Source organism: Rhynchophorus ferrugineus, unplaced genomic scaffold (genome assembly GCF_030347505.1).
Source record: "Rhynchophorus ferrugineus isolate W39M unplaced genomic scaffold, kcgeb_rfMv2 rfM2, whole genome shotgun sequence".
NCBI classification, from domain to species: domain Eukaryota; kingdom Metazoa; phylum Arthropoda; class Insecta; order Coleoptera; family Curculionidae; genus Rhynchophorus; species Rhynchophorus ferrugineus.
The window spans coordinates 2,977,293-2,997,502 of record NW_027472581.1 but is presented as its reverse complement, the minus strand read 5'-3'; the positions used below and the strand labels follow the sequence as shown (position 1 = coordinate 2,997,502).

General features: G+C 30.7%; 1 protein-coding gene across 5 annotated transcripts in view; it reads left to right on the top strand.

Annotated features, from left to right (window-relative positions):
• Octbeta2R (Octopamine beta2 receptor) overlaps window positions 1-20,006 on the top strand; it is a 179,456-nt gene extending 159,450 nt beyond the window's left edge. For 2 of the 5 annotated variants that reach the window (XR_013004235.1, XR_013004236.1), the window contains 5 exons: window positions 3,210-3,585; window positions 9,500-9,787; window positions 9,845-10,059; window positions 12,385-12,798; window positions 18,746-18,878. Coding sequence is in view for 3 of the 5 variants with exons in the window: in XM_076394681.1 (XP_076250796.1) it covers window positions 3,210-3,585; window positions 4,032-4,115; window positions 9,500-9,787; window positions 9,845-10,059; window positions 12,385-12,649; window positions 18,746-18,761 (1,244 nt within the window). In the remaining 2 variants the exon portion in view is untranslated. Of the gene's footprint in view, window positions 1-3,209; window positions 3,586-4,031; window positions 4,116-9,499; window positions 9,788-9,844; window positions 10,060-12,384; window positions 12,799-18,745 lie in introns of all 5 variants that reach the window. The other 3 variants (XM_076394683.1, XM_076394682.1, XM_076394681.1) reach the window with 2 other exon arrangements.
• The last annotated feature ends 204 nt before the right edge of the window (window positions 20,007-20,210 follow it).

Here is a 20,210-nt window from a genome sequence, read left to right as displayed (position 1 = left end):
AAAGCATGGGAAACACAACAGTCGGCCAGCAAGCTTATGGCATCTGTATTTTGGGATACGCATGGAATAATTTTCATTGACTACCTTGAGAAAGGAAGGACAATCAACAGCGACTATTACATAGCGTTATTGGACCATCTGAATTACGAAATCACCAAAAATCGGCAGCATTTGAAAAAAAAGAAAGTGATGCTTCACCAAGACAATGCACAGTGTCACAAGTGCTTCCTCATCCACCGTATTCTCCAGATCTGGCCCCCAGCGACTCTTTCCTACTCCCAAATCTCAAAATAATGCTCTGTGGAAAGAAATCTTGAAAAAAGAGGTGATCGCAGAAACTATTTTGAAGTCCTATTTTGAAGCAAAGGACAAATCGTACTACAAAAGTTCTATCGAAAAGTTGGAGGGTGACTATAATAAGTGTATCACCCTTGAAAGGAATTATGTTGTTATGTGGAATAATATTGTTATTTTCAATTGACCTGTTATATTTAAAGATATTAGAGTCAAATATAACTGATGGATACCTCGAAGACAAACAAGAAGGGTTCTATTCTAAAAACAATATCATATAGACTCCAATAATAATAATGGCAATCTACATCAGGATCTGGAGATGATAACTGTCAATAACATTATCAAGAACTATGCCCAGAGGCATAAACAAAGGCTCCATCAACACATCAATCTTGACGTTCTCCACATCCTAGATAATGATGGTTTAATCAGAAGTTTAAAGAGATCAAAACCATTTCATCTAGTTCAATGAAGATATAAGTAAAACTCAGTGCCCATTAAAAATGACGATATTGATTTTAAGCCCAAAGCGTCTATCGTAGAATAAGTACTGTATTTTTATTTTTGTACTTTGTTACCGGGGTTAATTTACGATATTATTGTAGTAGATAATACAAAAATGGTATAATTATATTTAATAAGGAATAACTGTGCTACCTTCTCATCTTCAGACTACAGCAAAATGAACAATATTTAATATATGATAAGCGAACTGAGCACAGAAGTATTTAAATAAAATGAATTAGATTTCAATTTAGTTTGCTTATATATGACTTTTTATTGTTTTTCTGCCTCTATTTATTGATTCTGCTTGTCTCCTAAAAATAATTTGTTAATTATATTAATATTTTAGAACAATTAGTGGATTTTAAAGTTGAAGACCTTAACTAAAAATAATATCATGTCAATGGAGCTTATTATATTGCTCAAGTTTATTTTTTTTACTAAATAACTTAAAACAAAGTGAGTAAATCTTTTAATTGAAGGTAGTAAATATATTACTGAAAATAATGTATACAAAATTGATACAAGACAAAATATAAATCAAATATGGCAAATTTAGACATCTAAGTACATGACATTGTTTTTCATTATTTTATGTATATTAAAATTTTGTTATATGTCAGAGCCAAAATGCATTAAAACTCAGAGTTGCTGCGGCAACATTGCCACGTCTTGACAGGTGTCCCGTGTCACTACTGTTTTGAATAGACTATACTTATTTTCGCATGTAATAATTTGTTACAAAAACACTGTATTTTTACCATTTAAGAATGAAAAACAATTTATGATTGACGATAGTTGTTTTTTAAAATTTACATTTTCAAAGGTCAATAACTTTTGGGTGGGTATCTCTTATATCTAGAATGTTCTATAATCTATTGCCTTTGAACTCCGCTATAGTTTAGCTTCATTGAATAAGTTCTACTAGAGTTATACAACTTTTAAAAAATATATTATTATAATAAAATATTATTCAAACTATTTTTTAAAACAATACCATTATATAACGACACTATACATTAAAAATATTTATTTTCATTCATTTTTTGGTATCGATGCAATAACGGCGTTCAAATTAGAAATTATCTACGGTTTTTATACGAAAATAGGCCTCATCCATAAAATCAAAAATACGTGTGAAGAGGGTCTTTTTACGATGACAGTTTTATTTTTGTTTTATTTCAGTCTGGAGTAATTTTTATTTTTTTCCTGCGGACAGACATTAGATATTGGAAAGTGTGGAGTAAAAAAAAAGTTGTCTCGTTTTAAGGGAGGCGGAAATATCCATTCGCGTTTCCATAAAAAAAACTAGATGGTTGTATAAGGTATTTTATATCATGTATTAGCAAATTATGTTAGAGATAAATATTTTAATCTATCTAATATGTGATGTCCGATAAAATATTTCTGCGTGAACGATTTATCTCTATTTTCAGAATAGGCTTGTTAAAAAGTGTTTCCATTAAGCATACTTTTTAGGTCTGCAATCAGCTGGTTATTACTGGGAGCTAAATCGGCACTATAAGGTTGGTAGAACATGCATTTTCATCTCGTTTTTTTTATTCAGTCAATTTTCTTCAATAAGCTGAAAGTTACTAGCTGGCGTTTGTGTTTTTAGAATCTTTTCATGGTTCTCACTATCTGCTCTACACTCTCTATTGATACTGGTATGTAAAATACATGTATGTTACTAAAAAGTGCTCTGGGTCGTCTATCTAAAAGGCGGTTATACAAAATCTGTGTTTAGGCGTGCTATAGCAAGTTAAATTCTCTTTAATTATATAATTATCTTCTAAACGTGAATTCTTAGACTAGATCTCTCCTTCGTTTATTTCACTTTATTGGGCTTGAATGACTATATTTTGGTTTATATTTTATCTATACGCAAATATAGTTTGAATCTCTGTCTACTGTAACACACATAACATACATACAAAACTAGATACTTTCTGTAAAAACTGTTGATAAAATTGTTCAATATTGTTCAACCAAAAATGTATTGGTTATCCTTAGGCTAGTGAGTATAATTCATTGAACTATTAGATGTACAATAAATCAGTATTTGATAATATTATTGTGATTTAACCATGAGGGAACTTGATTGATACCTTTGAACATTTTCTTACACTTTCCGACTTCAATGACACTTCTAAAACTCATTACATCACTAGTCGTTCAACAGATTTAAATTCTTGCGATTTCTCCCTTCATGCTCTTTTTGTTGTCCAAAAAATTATCGTTGAGAATGATCTTCATCAAATGAAAATGTAATGTCTGCTGTTAAGAACTCTATGTGTCAGGTCTACAGTAAAACTACTACATCGATGGTATACTTAGTACATTTTATATTAACCACCGTTACGTGTGAACTAGATAAGCATATACCAAATTAATTTTTTTTGTTTCAGGTAATATTTCAATGTCCAAGAACGTTTCGGCGGCGGCTTATGACGACTCTACGTCCGAGGAAATATGGAACAACTTCGCGCATTTTCTAAAAGCAACGATCATGGGCAGCATCATCGCTGCATCGATTCTCGGCAACCTGCTGGTCATCGTCTCCGTCATGAGGCATCGACGACTTCGTGTCATCACCAATTACTACGTAGTCTCGCTCGCCCTCGCGGACATGCTGGTGGCCATGTTCGCAATGAGCTTCAACTTCAGCGTGGAAGTATTCGGCCGCTGGTTGTTCAGCTACACCCTATGTGATGTTTGGAATAGTTTAGATGTGTACTTCTCGACTGTGTCTATTTTACACTTATGCGACATTAGTATAGATCGGTAAGATAATCTATATATAATCTAAAATATTTTTTGTCCCATAAGGTATAATTTGTTCATAGTTCTTATCTTGTTGACATGTTCCATAGTGCCATCTTCCATAATTCTCCAGTTTGTCATGTTTTTTCCTCCTTTCCTTTTACCATGTTGAATTTAATTTGTATTTCTTCTTTCGCCTTTCATTGCTCTTGTTGCCACACTCTGCGCTCCATTTCTCGCCATTAACTGTTTTTTTATCACTCTCCTGTCTGCAACCTATCTCTTGTGTATCTACAACTCATCTGTTCCCATGTTCCATCTATAATCAATTTTTAATTTCTTATCTATAGAATTTTGATTCTCTTCCTCTCGACTTTCTTGCCTTTAAATGTATCTAGTTTATTTTTAATATTTTCCACATCAATTAGACAAATCCTATATTACACTTTTCTGGCATTATTTAATAGTAGTTCTGTACCAATGATGTGTTGTCATTCTGCATGCCATTCTTCAATAAGTCTTCATTGCCCCTCTTCACTGCCAATCCTTGAGTAAGTACAATTGCTAACTAATAACTACTAATAACTAACAACTATTTCATCTCCTTTTCTTTCCTCCTATTTAATCAAACTTATCCCTCATTTGCATCTGTACCATATTAATTCTTGTTCACCCCTTCTCTATATTTTTCATGTTCTTCCTTTTATTACCCTCAAGTCCTGTTTTAACTTCACTTTCAAGGACCCGATAATATTAAAAGACATCTATCTAAAAGTTCATATTAACCATGTTTCAATTTTTAAGAACGTTATAAGAGTATTTTAATGAGTCAATTATAATCAATAATGTGTTAGTTTTCTTCTGCTGAATCTTCACTTCAGAAGTATAAAAATTATGAACAGATGTTATTATCATTAGAGTACGTCCGCATTAGATTTCCAGTAGCACTAGCTTTCAATAGCATATGGCTGATCAATCCAAAGCCTTCGAAGATGGACAGAGATATGTAACTGTAATAAAATAATTTAAATTATTACGTTATTATTATTGTTACCGTTGACCTTCTGATAAGTATCTGCTTAGTGGGAAATAAGTACTTTTTAGGATAAATACGTAACATGTAGAAAGTGAATTAATTGAGTGATTTTCTCTATAAAATATATTATTGCTAGCAATACCCCGTAGGTGAAATAGATCTAAGATTTATTCGTACAGCAATATATTGTTATCTAATGATAAGTTGGATTTGAGCCCGATGAGATAATATATTTTAAATCATCATAGGTTAAATTACACTTTGTTAAATTTGAGTCATCAGTTTAAATGTTATCGATTTAATTTTAGGTATTTAGGCAGAATTGTTTGGAGCTACTAGTGCCAATAATCTGACAACAATTAATAGTAGATATGAATTCATTATGAATTCATAAACGACAGTTGGTATATTGGCAACGGCATTAATAACATTAGGTAAAGTCTCTAGATAATGTTGTTTTTGTAGACAAATGCCGTTCAAGAACTTTAAAGATGATAACATAAATATTATACCTATATTTCTTGTATTAATTTTTTTTTTTGGTTTTTCAAAAAGTGGTATTAATTAAAACCTATTGTGTTAACAGATTTTCAGATATTTACTTAATATGAACACATGACTAATATTGTTAATGGCAAGTCCGAGAATAAATTTGTAGTGTCCATTTTTCATACCACTGAACCTTTGGAGTCGATTATTTCGTTCATTTTTAAAACATAAATGACAAAAAATATTTCCAAAAGCACTAAAAACTTTCATATCTAGTAAATATCACATGAAAAATAATATAAAAGCTAATATTTTTGTGTATATCAAATGGTTTCTAAAATGGGTACAAAATTCTAATTCAAAATTTTATTCAACTGAAACTGCTTTTGACCTATATATCTTAGATGTTCCATATTTACACAAAAATTACATTACCAATATAACGTAATGTTTCGTCTAATTTTGTGGTTGTATAGAAAAATCAGCATTAATACCAAAATCAGTTTATAAATGAGCAGATACGTTTATCATTATTTTGCGGAAATTTTAATTATGCCCAAAATATATAGGGTCTAACTAAGCAGTATTGTGCATATATAATGGCATTTTCATTAATATATCATAGATATTTCCAGAGTTACAAAAATTAAAAATAAAGAAACTTTAACCAAATCTATTGATAGCTGCACAAATATTTTTAACACTATTCCCCAGATCATTTAGTTATACATAAAATATAATTGCGCTGTTTTGTTGACCATTAAGTTTTGCATAAAAGCTCCTACCTTCATTAACATATCATATACTTTTCCAGATATATAAAGGAGAATATTAACCAATAATGTAAATAGCCGAAGGGACATTTTTATCATTATTTATATATAACAATATTTCTTAAAATTTTAAGATATAGATAGAAATTACCACTATAATTAGCATCCAGTTTTACATAATGTATGTAGTAATATATTGACATGTTGATCTAAATATACTTGTTTAGGCCGGAGTTATAAGAAAAATTTGAAAATGGTCAAAAATTGCAACGTACAAGTGTGACTTATATGAGTGTCGTAAATTATAAGTAATTTTTTAACTAAATCAAATATTTATTGTCCTTGAGAACATTTGGTCGCGATAAAATAAAAGAATTTAAGAAAACGTCTCCAAGACCTTTTGTAAACTCTACACTGTTTATTCACAAATATAAAACAAAATATTTTACCAGTGCTTTGGTTCGCGGAATTTGAACGTAAATAATAACAATGGCCTCTATTTGAATTTCTTTTTTTAGCTAGCCTTTAAATTCGTGATGAAATTTGTGCCAGTTGCATTATTTATAATGCGGCGTGTGGCCAATAAAATATATAAAAATGTATATTTTATAGACAATATTGTCGAATATGACAGGGCAATTAATGGGAATATTTATTGGCTACTGGTTGCTAAGAGATATTTGCAAACATGTATTATGTAATTATTTTCAGATTTACCACTAATCTGTATCCTCATAAACACGTCATCAAATAATGCATTGAAATATGTCAGGCCTATAAATTAATTTTAGTAAATTTGCAACAAATGATGTTACTATGTATTAAATCGCATAGGGTATATTTATAACCAACTTCTTGTTGAAACCTTACTAATAAACTTTACTTTTCAGTATGTGTAATTTCATCAAGATACATTAAAAATCATCATCATATATACATCAAATCATATCATATACATATATATGTACATATATATATATATATATATATATATATATATATATATATATATATTATACCTTTCAACCTTCATATTCTTTTATTTCTGCTTTTCTATCCTTAGATATTTTGGCAGATTGATTTTCCTTATAAACAAATCATACATCTGTAGCAGGTGGAATCCCTTTCCAAATAGCTACCTTTTCAGGACTAATGGTATGCAGTATTTTCCTGCACTTTTGAAATGCCTATAAACTGAACGATTAATTGAAATTATTTAAATATATAATTCCTTATTAACTTGTCAAAATTCAATTGTTGAATATTATTCTGGGATTCATATTGGCCACTTGTGTTTGCTTCAATATTGAGTCTTATAATATTCTTAACAGAAAAAACCTATATAGCCAGACTGAAACTAATTTTTTGACTTCTTGTTTTCTAAGAACTTCTTTAAACAATATTTTTTTCTTTTGTTTTCCTGTGGCTTCCAACTTTCAAAGGCTCACAAATTTTTAAAATATAGATTAGTTTCTTTAACATCTATATTATGGATCCGACAAAGGTGCTGCCGAAATTTAGTATGTAGGGATACTAAAATCATTAAATTGAAGACACAGAGAAGGCAGATGATCCTTCTTGTTGTCGGCTTAAGTTGTGCAGCAAGCTCATTGTGAAATCTTTTTTTCTCTTGCTACTAAGTATATCATATTCATGTTATAAGTATATCAAACTGGTCATATTAATTTACTTTCACTGCAAAATATAAGTCATTTAATTAATTTATCCTATTTGTAATAACTGAAACTTAACATATCATTAACGGTCCATATTTTCAAGCAAAAAGGAACGTCACAATATAATACCATGCAGTGTTGCCAAATCTAAGGGCAAAACTATATATTGTACTAAATAATAAAAAAATTGTATCTACTCTATTAGTTTTTTTTAAACGAAATATAAAAGTTAATGTCAGAAAGTCTTCTTAAATATATTATTTTTCTAAAATGAAATACATCCATAAAGCAAATAGCTTAACTGAAAATATGGCAACATCGACTTTTAGCATTTCGGCTTGCGGCGAATAGATTGTGCCGACGAATATACGAATACCTCCTTAGGTAGCCGAATCTCCGGACCACGATGATTTTTAATGTATACTAATTTCATTGAAGTGTGAACTGAACATGTTTCCAGTGCGTTGAAAATGTTTGTATTTATACCGAGTAAGTCACATTTCCCGTTAATTATAACAATCTTGTCATGGTCCATTGATTTCAACATGTGAATACTGATTTCGACATTTTAACAGTAGTAGTTTTGACACTAAAAAAAAGAGCGTTTTAGTGATGCTTTTGAGCGGATCATTCCTTGAAATACAAGCGAAGACATATCAATAATATTATTCTTTAGTATGACAATGTTCGACCACTTGTTGTAAAACCGTTGAAAGAGACACTTGGAAATATTAAAAAAAAAGTGTTACCCCACTCGCTGGATTCTCCAGTCTTTGAAAAGCCAAAACACCAAAACATTGAAAATTAAATAAAATAACTAACTGGCTGTATCCTTTAGTGATGACAGAATAATAATTTGTGCAATACTAAAAACGTACCCGCTATGACTCCAAGGGAGCAAATTGCATCCTAGACAAGGATAAAATCAACAAATAATAAGAAAAGCTGTAGCGGAATGTCTTCCATTGTTTTATACATGCTGGTTTGATTATAGTGCTTCCAACAGATACGTAAACTAATGAAGGGACATATAATATACATTTGAACTTCAAATCGTTATACCACCAAATAAATAGGTCTAAGTATTGAACACTGGACAGTATATTAGAATAATAATCATATTAAGATCAAATGTTACAAAAACCATGAATTACCTCTGAACTCATCGCCAAACCCTTCATATTATTATATTTTTGACACTTTAGATAGAGCAATGAAAAAGATATTAATATCCTAAATATCTAACATACTAATATCTAATAACACCTAAAGTACATTTATAATTACAGTTTATCTCACCAAAAGAGCATCATCATCATCATCATCATCATCATCAATGCATAGCGAGCTCTTGAGGAGAATGACCACTTGTTAACAAATACGATTCTGTTGGTCCTACAGGACTTCGAACATTCTTCAGCAAATTTAAAAAGCATAGTTTCTGTTTCTTCTTGACAGGAGATGTTTTTTACATAGTTTTTGATGATTTTAATCCATTTACTACGTCTTCCATCTAAAACGCTAAATCGCTCCCTTTTCATTCGACAGGCAGGTCTCAACTGTACACTGGTTGATCCCATTCTAAAAGAATAACATAATTTCTAAACGGATTTCGGAGAGAAACATACTGAAGTATCGCATTTGAAATTTAAAGCATGGAAAACCATAGAATTTTGTCTCCACCAGCCTTGATTCTTTCTACTTTTTGGACATTGTTGTTAGTAGACTCGTATCACTCACTCTGCTAAGTTTTTGGTACCTCGTCCGATACTCACATTTCGACGTAGAAACTTCTAAATGGCCAGCTGTACTATTCTCTACTTTCCTTGTTCTATTTAATATTAGCTATTTCTCCAAATAGAACCCAAAGGTCATTCAGAGTATCTTGAACAATAGTTTATTTTTAGATAAACTCTGCAGGGGGTAAAGAAAATTATTTAAACTATTTTTATTTGTTCTAGATATTATGCTATTTGCAAACCGTTAAAATATTCCCTCCACATGACCAAAAAAGTCGTCGCCCTGATGTTGATCAATAGCTGGGTCAGTCCGGCCTTCCTCAGTTTCCTGCCCATATTCATGGGCTGGTACACAACTGACGCTCATCAAGAATTCAGAAAGCAACATCCAGACGAATGTATATTCGTAGTAAATAAAGCCTACGCCGTAATCAGTAGTAGTATCAGTTTCTGGATACCAGGATCGATCATGATCTACATGTATCTTCAAATATTCAAAGAAGCCAACAGGTAAGATTTAACTGGATTGTTATAAAATTAAGTACCAACGAGAAACATGTGGTTTAGGCAAGAAAAAGAAATGTATAACCGTCATGGAGCCGCCCTGCTTTTACATGCTAACAACACCAACGGTGACATGCTTTCCAATTCTGGCGGGTCATCGAAGACATTAACATTACACGAAATTAATCAAGATCTTCACCATACACCTACAAGAGAAAGGAGTATTAGTAGGATGAAACGTGAACATAAAGCTGCCAGGACACTGGGAATTATTATGGGTAAGTTTAATATTTTTCATAAACAAATTTACGAAATTATGGATTGTAATATGAAGAAACTGACTAACTCACTAACTGACTGACTACGAAAACATTTTCTTAAAGATTATTTAATGATTTTTCGCTAAGTTATGAACAAAAACGAAAAGAATATACCTCTTTTTTGGTATAAAGTTTGCTTTTGTAATAGTTACAGTAATAATACTCATATCTGAATTTATTTATAAATTTTAATTATCTTCAATGCATCTAAAAATACTGCACGATCAGAGTGCGGTTTAAACGTCTACACAGCGCTGATAGATGGTACTAGAGTGATGAACAACGATCAGGTGTTTCGTACAAATCTAGAATACCTTAAAATTTCGTCGCGAAATTGTAAATATGATGCTGATGCATTTTGTTATATATGTGGGCAATTTATTAAAGTTCGAGACATAAAATACGAATTAAATACATCTTGCGTTCTCTGTGAAGCCTACGATATTTAACTATCCTGTTCGGAATCAAGACAAGACATGGGCGCCACATGTTGCTTCTAATAATTGTAAAAATCACCAAATTTTAACTAAACGATGAATTAAATATAATAAACATATTATATTCTATTTCTATATTTTAAGTTGATATCGTGGTGAGAAAAGGTCAATGAAATTTGTAACACCAAGAATCTGGTGAGAACCAAAAATCACGTTAACGACTGCTACTATTGCATTGTGAATCCCAGTAAAAAACGTAGGGGTAAAAATGCAAAACCAATCGAATATCATAATATGGAAACCTCTTCTGCTCCAGTCGCACCTGATCTGACACGACCACTACCTGAGTCACCGAAAAAATTATCGCGGAAAAGTAGCTCATGTCTCAGTTTTTATAAAAGTAATTCCAATAAAGATATTTTGCATACCCCATAACAACCAAAATACCATCTTATTACTACAAAAGATTTCAATGATTTAATTCTGTATTTAAATTTGCCAAAAAATAAAGCAGAGCTTTTAGGCTCTCGCTTAAAACAGTGGAATTTGCTTGATGATGTTAATATCACGGATCAGCAGACTAGGCATGAAACATTCTCAACATTTTTCACAAAAAAGACGGACTTTGTTTTTGCAATGACATAAAAGGTATGCTCGAAGAAATTGGCATACCTTGTCTCCCTAGTAAATGGCGTTTATTCACTAACAGCTCTACAATAAGCTTAAAAGCTGTTTTATTACACACCGGAAATGAATTAACATCTCCTCCAATCGCTCACTCAGCATAAAAGCGTTAAAATTTTGCTTGAATAAGTATCGCGAGTATAACTGGCAGCTGATTGGAGATTTTAAATTGGTGGGATTTTTTTATGGAACTTACATAAAGTACAGCGGATATACAAAGTATCCGTGTTATTTGTGTCTATAAAATAGCAGAGCGGATGCTAAGCTTTATACTCGACGGTAATGACCTGTAAGAGCAGAAATTTGTATCGGCAAAGAGAAGTAAAATTTGAGCCAATTGTTGAAGCAGAGAAAGTGTTAATGCCGCCTCTGCACGTTAACTTAGGGTTGATGAAATAATTTGTTAAAAAACTGTATCAAACCTCAGAAGCATTTGAGTACTTGAGGAAATTTTATCCGAAATTATCAGAAGCAAAGGTTAAGGCTGGGGGTTTTGTTGGTCCGTAAATTAGACAGATTTTCCCTGATGAAAAATTTCCAACGCTGCTGAATCGTACTCGAAAAGCGACTTGGAACAGTTTCAAAGCAGTTAATATAACTGAAATAACAAAGCGGAAAACTACAAAAAGCTAGTCGAAAATATGCTAAAACTTCTAAGGCCATGGGCTGTAAGATGTCATTAAAAGTGCATATATTGCATGCTCATTTAGATAAATTCAAAAACAACATGGGAGCGTATTCAGAAGAGCAAGGGGAACGTTTTCACCAGGACATTATGAGCTTGGAACAACGTTATCAAGGCCAATACAATGAAAACATGATGAGAGACTATATTTGGGGTTTATTAAAAGACGGTATCTATGAACATAAAAGAAAAAAAAAGCGTGCGATATTAAATTGTTTTCTACTTCTTTGTAAGTAATTTTGACAGCAAAACTTAATAAAAATAATTAAAATGTCCATTTAAAGGGTTTCATTTTCAATTAAAAAGATTTTGAAAAATAACGTTCAATCGGATTTTTCAAGCAAACTTTTCCATGGCATATATTTTTGTTTCGTCTAATTACGGCCTAAAGAATTGGAATTTTGTTCTTTAAAGTCAAAGTCAAATTATGTGTTGACCCGAATAATTATTCGTTATATGTTTTCTTCTTCTTTTCAGGCATCTTCATTCTCTGCTGGTTACCATTCTTTTTATGGTACGACAGCGTCTCTCTATGCACCACCTGCGAATGCCCCCACTTGGTGGTCGCCATCCTCTTCTGGATCGGTTACTTCAACTCCACTCTGAACCCACTGATCTACGCCTACTTCAACAAGGACTTTAGAGAAGCTTTCAAGAACACCCTGCAATGCGCCTTTTGCTCGTTATGCCGGCGTCCGCCGTCAGACCTGAACTACGTGGACAATCGACGTCCTTCGATCAGGTACGAGGATAGGACTCGCAGTGTTTATTCGGAGACCTACCTGAAGCACGTTGACAGACGGTGTTCCGACTTCGGGTCGACACTCTGAGTGGACCTCACTAGTAGTCGACTCACTACAACCAGTTTCTGATTAGAAACGTGGGTATAAGGTTAGTTCGGAACATCCATAAATCTCTTGTTTAGTTCTTCTATTATTTAATTTACCTAAAATAAGCCAAAGCTTAGATAATATGGCAGAAATAACGTTTTATACTACTTGATAAAGCAAACAGAGTGATATGGTTTTAGCTAGGTGATTTTTTACCAGCCAGGCTACTTTACATTGCTGAAAAACAAAATTTGATCAACAGTATCCTAAAGAAATACGGACAGGTGGAACCCTCGATATATGAATCAAACCAAATGGCAACTTTCAACTTTTGAACATCACCAGGTTTGCCAATCTCACTCCAAATAGAGAAAGTTTAGTTAATTATAATAAAAATCACAATAGTCAAGTTGAGAACTATAGATCGCTCTCTAACCATGTCAGTGTTTCTTAAGCAAATAATATAATTCTTAAGTTAACAGTAAATCAAGATAATTTTGCAAGTTTAATGATGATTACCAGTTTATAAAAAACCCTATATATGTGTTCTTCTAAACAACCACATTTAAGAGCGTTTTCTGGTCTACGTTTATACATTTTGAAACATTTACTGAGCTCAATAATTGAAAGTTCTTATAAATTTAGCGCTGACATGAGCTCTTCTTAAAACCCGTTCCCTAATTTTGATCAATTTAATTTCCTTTACTTTCGTTGTACTCTAGTATATCACATTAATCTACAGTTCTATCTACCATATCTAACCATCTCTTCATGGGTTTGTAACAAAGATCCAACAAATATACCATATTTTACACTTATTTCTTGATTCATTCTACACCTTCATGTATTATCCTCCGACTATGCTGCTATAAATATTATTTTTGGTCTTCTCCAAGCCTCCAACACTTTCATATCTTTTTTTATAAACATATATGCCTAAACAATATGCTATCATATATCCATTTTGTTCTTCTATAGATCTTAATTATCGCCAATATTTTTTTTCCTATAACATTTCACTTTATTTTCCTTTTGATGTTTTAGAGTCACCTTTATACCAACTAGGCTTTGTCTGGATTGTGCTTACTGTTTAACGTAGACTCCGATTGATAAGTCATCAACTTATAGATCATCCCTCTTGCCTTATGGACAATCATAACTAGAAACAATCGCAAACCTACTTTTAGAGCCATTTCTCAGCAGGATTCGAAACCGATTTCAATTTAGCAAAGAAAACAAAATCACTAAAGTCACTAAAAGTTTTTTTCAACATTTTAACTGATATAAAGTTTATCGTTTAAAAATCAGATACTGATCAAAAAGGCCAGCAAAAATATGTTTCTTCTTTTTTCTAAATATATTAAAAATATACAAAAGCAAACCTAAAAATATGAAAATTTGTATTTGTGTTTGATGGTTAATTCGATTTATATTATTTTGAAGTATAGAAATAGTGTTTTGAGAAGCTTCTGGAATTCTTTTAAGAATATAGTACAGAAATGAACCCAATAAAATTGTTACATTTAATATTTTTGATGAATAATTAATAAATTTTCATTCATATAATGTGCATATTAAAAATATTAACAAATGCAAAAATTGATATCTTATAAGATATAATAATAAGAACCTCGATACATTAAAATTGTAGCAAATTTTATTTAAAACATATACCTTATTAGTGTTAATTTATCATATTTTTATTCTTAAAAGGCTTTTAAATAATTTGAAAAATTATCTATTGATATGTTGAAAATATATAAAAATTTGTATATATATTACAAAAAAAATCTGATAGAAAATTAAGCAAAAGAATAATTTGCAGGCTTGGTTGGCTCAGAGATCAAGACGACGAGACGGTCCTGCTATTGTTACGGTAGTCGCGGGTTCGAATCCTGGGGAAAGGTCGTATTTTTAAGTTTGTTTTTGTCCAAAAGGCAGAAGCGTAAAATCTGATAAGGGAAAAAATCCCAGTCACGCCAGTAACGAAGCTGGGTAAGACCGGATGTCATCTGGGATTCTAAATTGGCCACTCGGCCGGTCGATACGCTTAATGCTGAGGACCCGGGTTCGGAGCCCAGGTTAAACAGTAGCTTGAGTGCAGATAAACCGTATTTGGTAAAGAGTAGACTCCAAATATATATATATATATATATATATATATATATATATATACGTTGACTGAATTTTTATTTTAATATATTAAATAAAATACCAAATTTGTTTTTCAGCAATTTACTAGTCAATATCACATCAAAAGTATCGATTCATACTGATTGTCTGTAACCTGAAAGATGTCTCAATTTTTTCGTTTTACTTATTTTTCGTCACCTGATATAATAGCGAGCAGTTTGTAACGAAAATAGTCCAAAAGCTCTGATGATTATTGCCAATTCTATTTTTATAGTTTCGAAATAATATGCAGCGTGATTTCCAGGAATACCAGTAGAAATAATTCAATCAGTGCGATATCGAGATACCTAAAAGATAAATTTAATAAATCGTCATCTTATTTATTAATTTATTTTTAAGAAATTTAGTTAAGGAAGAACTAAACAAGACACAGCTTTTGCTGCAGCTAACCTTTGAGTCGGCTACTAGTCTTCTATTGCCAAAGTTAACAATTGATGGTGCTGTTACTGTAAGATTCACTTTTATAATGGTCTACGCCCTATCTAAATTCACCAGTTACCGAGAAAATGGAACGAAAACGCTGGATTTAGACATAGGAGCTACGTAAATTACGTAAAGTCTTGTACAAAAGTGATAGTTTAATCAATAATTTTTAGTCAGTTATAGATGGGTAGCGTTTTGTACTTCTGAGGCAAAGAGGTGTGTACATAGTTTGCCAAAATGAGCGTAATATTAATTACTAACGATAAAATCTAGAGTAAACGATGTGTTATTTATATATTTTTTTTAAATGTAGTCGTTTTATATATATACAAAGATAGGAAATGTTGATTTCAAGGCATTCAAGACAACTCAATAATGTTGCTAATTTTTTGTTATTTACGTTCAAGTACTGTGTACATAGGTCGTGTATTATTCGCTACAAAGCCGCATGGTATTAGAATAATAGATAAATCATCACGGTCTGACCGAACTTTTATGTTGAAACTTTGGCCTAAGATGATGACATTATGTGCTGACGTACCTAAAATAAGTCAAATTATGGAGAGCAACAAACACGTAGGTGATTTTTCCCATAACAGTTTGTACTCACATATAAATAAATAGGAAATAAATATATCTGTATGTAGTGATATAAAAATAATACCAAAAAAAAAAACGGATACTCTCTCTTCATTTTTTCAACAAATTATACTTTGTCGCCGTTCCGAGTTTAAATGAAACGTCGGAACAAAGGGAATAACTTCATTCAATCAATTTAAGTAAATATTTAGAAAGTTGGATGAGAGAGGCGCTTTGTAACTGGCATTTCACGGATTGCACTGAGTGAGTGCCGATAAACAACTTTTTTTTGTAATTTTGTCAATCAAATGCGGTATTTCTATTTATTTCAATTAAAAATATAAAAGGAACGTCATCATTTTACCTAATGCTATTTTTATTTTTAGAGATTAATTTGATTGTTTACTATAATTGTTAACTATAATTGGTTCAAAGAGGTTTTGTCTTTTATATTTATATTTTTATCAGCGGACGTCTGAAATACATTTGAATTAATTTTTTTTCGAATCTTTTATTATTTAGATATCTTGGGAAATTATTTCCCAGAATATATTTTTAATTATCAAGAATGAGAAAAATATGGATACATCAATATTTACTTTTTATTTTTTTACTCCAACTATATTTTCTCAAGTAAAATTCTTTTGATGAGGGCTGAGGGTAAATTATCAACAAAAAGTTATTATATCTATATTTCCTTTTAAAAAATTAACACTTTCTTTCTGAAATCAGTAATTTAAAGTTCAATACTCTACTCTAAAACTATCGATATATTTAAAATATCAGCGGCAACTATCTTGAAGCAAATTAAAAAATGAACTTGAGACATCCTGTGATTTTTTTCTATCTTTTAAATGCAAATAACGCTATTGTGACAACTGGTTACTCCTAAATGGTAATTTGGCTTTAATAACTTTTTGAAGTCCAAATCTAATAACTTAAACTCAAACTTAAATAATTGTTGAACACAATTGCTGCACTCTGGATTGTGTCTAAAGGCAGTGTTCACAATTCCAGAAGTTGTTTGTTTGTCTCCATACAGGCATTTAACTATATAACTAACCCACTGACTAATCGTTAATAACACTCCCAAAGAATTTGGTCTGATATGCCCAGAAATATATAGATGCAGTTCAGATGTTCCTCCTTAAAATCTAAAATGAACCTTGATGTTTGGAAGCTTGCCTAGAAGGCTATCATTTTAGCGTAAGAGATTTTGTAAAAGCCAATTGTCATTAGCAGGTAATCCCGATCCGATTATTGGTAACGGTCTTATATCAATACTTTTAAATAAGGCAATATCCCTGCGATTGTAAGATATCATTTCAATGACAGCCTTTTTGTTTTTAAACTACAAAATATATATTACGTATCAAATCATCAGCTGTGGAACAAAGATCACCACAAAATTAATACTTTGAACTATTTGGGTTTCTGACTCCAACCTCTTTGATATTTCGTTGCCTTTTAAAACAGATTAGCAATATTCTAATTATGAATCTATGATATTTAAAGACCTACAGTATTAGCTTTCCCATAGTGTCTTTGTTGAATTAAAGTTGTTAACCGAAACTGAGGTAAACTACCTCCAAGAAATGTTTCTACATTTGTTCGAAACGACATATTCAACTTAAAATAGTTATAACTTAGCAGAATCATTTTCATCAATTTCCATACAGTTTAAGCTTTGGAAATCTACGAAATGTGTATTTTTTCACAATTTTACAACAGAATACTTTCTTAAGCATACTAAATTTCAGTGTCATATGTTTTAATGACTTTCATGTTTTCAGTTTTCTGTTGAATCCTAACACTAATAAATATTTATTAGTATGGTTTGAGGATATTTGGTTTATATAAAAAGAAGAAAAATAATAGGTATATAAGAAATAACTTAACAAAAGAAACATCGACTACATAGGGCTGATGGAGTTGATATTACCTTTATTTTTGTCATTTATTTTTATCTTATGGCATTTGTCTAATTTCAGAAAACTTTATAATATTAATAATATGTTGTCCAGTATTAATTTGGGTTAAACTTGTGGAGTATGAACAAAAATGTATACTTTTTTGACACAGTTATAATATTACACAATTATTAATACGAATAAATTTTAAAAAATCTAATTCTGATCATGCGCAAATACAAAATATATAAATATTAAAATATGTGTTAATCAAAGGAACTAAAAGTTGTATCTAACCTCTGAATAGATTAAATATCATGATACAAGTTTATTAGCAAAAGGCATTAATTATCTTGCTACTATTATTGAAATTGAAATTTGAATCAATATTTGTTAAATGAATAATGAAAACTTAAATTACTAAATCAGAGTTAACAATCTATTTTAAGTACGCTAATAATGGCGTGTACACTAGTTGGATTTCTTCGACATTAATGTGAATCGCCTGGTTAATGGTGTCTATTGTTAAGGCTCCATTGTTATCACTACTTCTGAATCATTACGTTAAAAATACTCCGCTCTGAAAATACATCTGCTAAATAATTAATATAACTTCAAATATCAGGAATTATTTAAAGATTTCATTGAAAAAAAATGTTCAGGAATATTTTATATTAAGATAATATTATTTAAATCATAAACATTTAAATATTATTTTCACGTTCATCAAAAAGTTGATATTTTAAAGAAATACATATAAAAATTGAACTATGTTGACAAAATTACGAAAATCTACGTATTATTAAAATAAACATCTCACCAACAAGCTATACATAAATCTCGTAATTATTAACTTAAAACACAGAAATCTGTCCGAACTAAACTTATTTATTTATATTATAGAAAAGAAGAAAGTTAGGAACTATAAGGAAATTTTAAAGAAAAGACTGCACATTACAAATTACATGGAGGATATTAAGGTACAATATTTTATTCTAAATTATTAACTATTTTCACATCTATCACTGTCAAACCTAACCATAGAAAAACTAAAATTATCTAACACGTTATTAACAAATTGTAGCGAAATACAATCATTAACTAGAAAGAAACCAATGGCGTACATTTGTAATTTAGTAAAGAATATTTTGACCAAAGTGTAGGATAAAATAAAATTATATATATATTGAAGCAATAATTTATAATAATTATAATTAGTGAATTATATTTTTGTTAAAGATAGCGCAAAAAAACATCGAATATCAGTTCTAGTTATATGTTCGTAAAATGAATACCACTTTATATCTAATGATTTCTCTGAGGAAAATTCGTCTTCCTTTCTGTGTATATCGATGTTCAAAAACTCACATTCGAAAAATCTAAAAAGAAACATGTTTTTGCGAGTAGCCTTTATTTAAGTAGACAAAATGTTAAAAAATGGAGGAATGACTAGTTTAATAGGTAACATAAATGAAATTGTAGTATTGGTTTATGTTTTGATGGGTGTTTATGGTTAAAAAACAAGTGAAAAAGAACGCTCTTTTACACTAGATATCCTTTTCTTAATATACACAATGTAATTATTCAATAAGTGTTTTAAATGTTCAATATAAGTCAGTGTTTCATGTACAAAACTACCTGCAGACTATCAAATCTAACGTATGTTTTTTAGTTATACAAAAAAAAGTAATTTTAGTACGGTATTTTGTTTTTTTGCGAAAAAATCAAACTGTGGATGGTCATTAACGAGAGAATTGTACTAATTAGTTCAAAACGCGTTCTCTGACTAACTTGACAACACATCAATAGTGCATGAAAAAGCATTGTGGTGTTTACAGAAACGGCAGTGTAAATATAGCTAATAAAAAACAAATTTGAACCGATGGTACTTGACGAGATTCGCTTTTGACCGTTCATAGTGGCTGATACTATTTACCAATACTGTTAGTTTAAGTAACGGCGTGAATTTCAACATGACATGACATATTACGATTCACCCAGTATAGTTATAATTATTTAGGTTCGATTTACTTAAAATATAGTATCTATATTTTGGTATAATAATACTTGTTTGTTTTTATATATTTTGTTATACTGTTAAAAGCTGTTATGAGTGACGTTTTCTGTGAGTACATTTGCTTTTTAAATAAAACATTTACTGAAATTACGTGTTTGATTTAAGCTATTTTGTGTCATCGATCCTCAACTTCCTTAGTAGAGACACAAACATCTTAGTACCAAATGGTACAGTGGAAGGCCTAATCTACATCTGAAATCCACATCAACCACTATTTACCCACATCTCAACCATGATCCAAGAAGGCCACGTACCATCTACATCACTACAAAATATTGGGGGATATTAAGG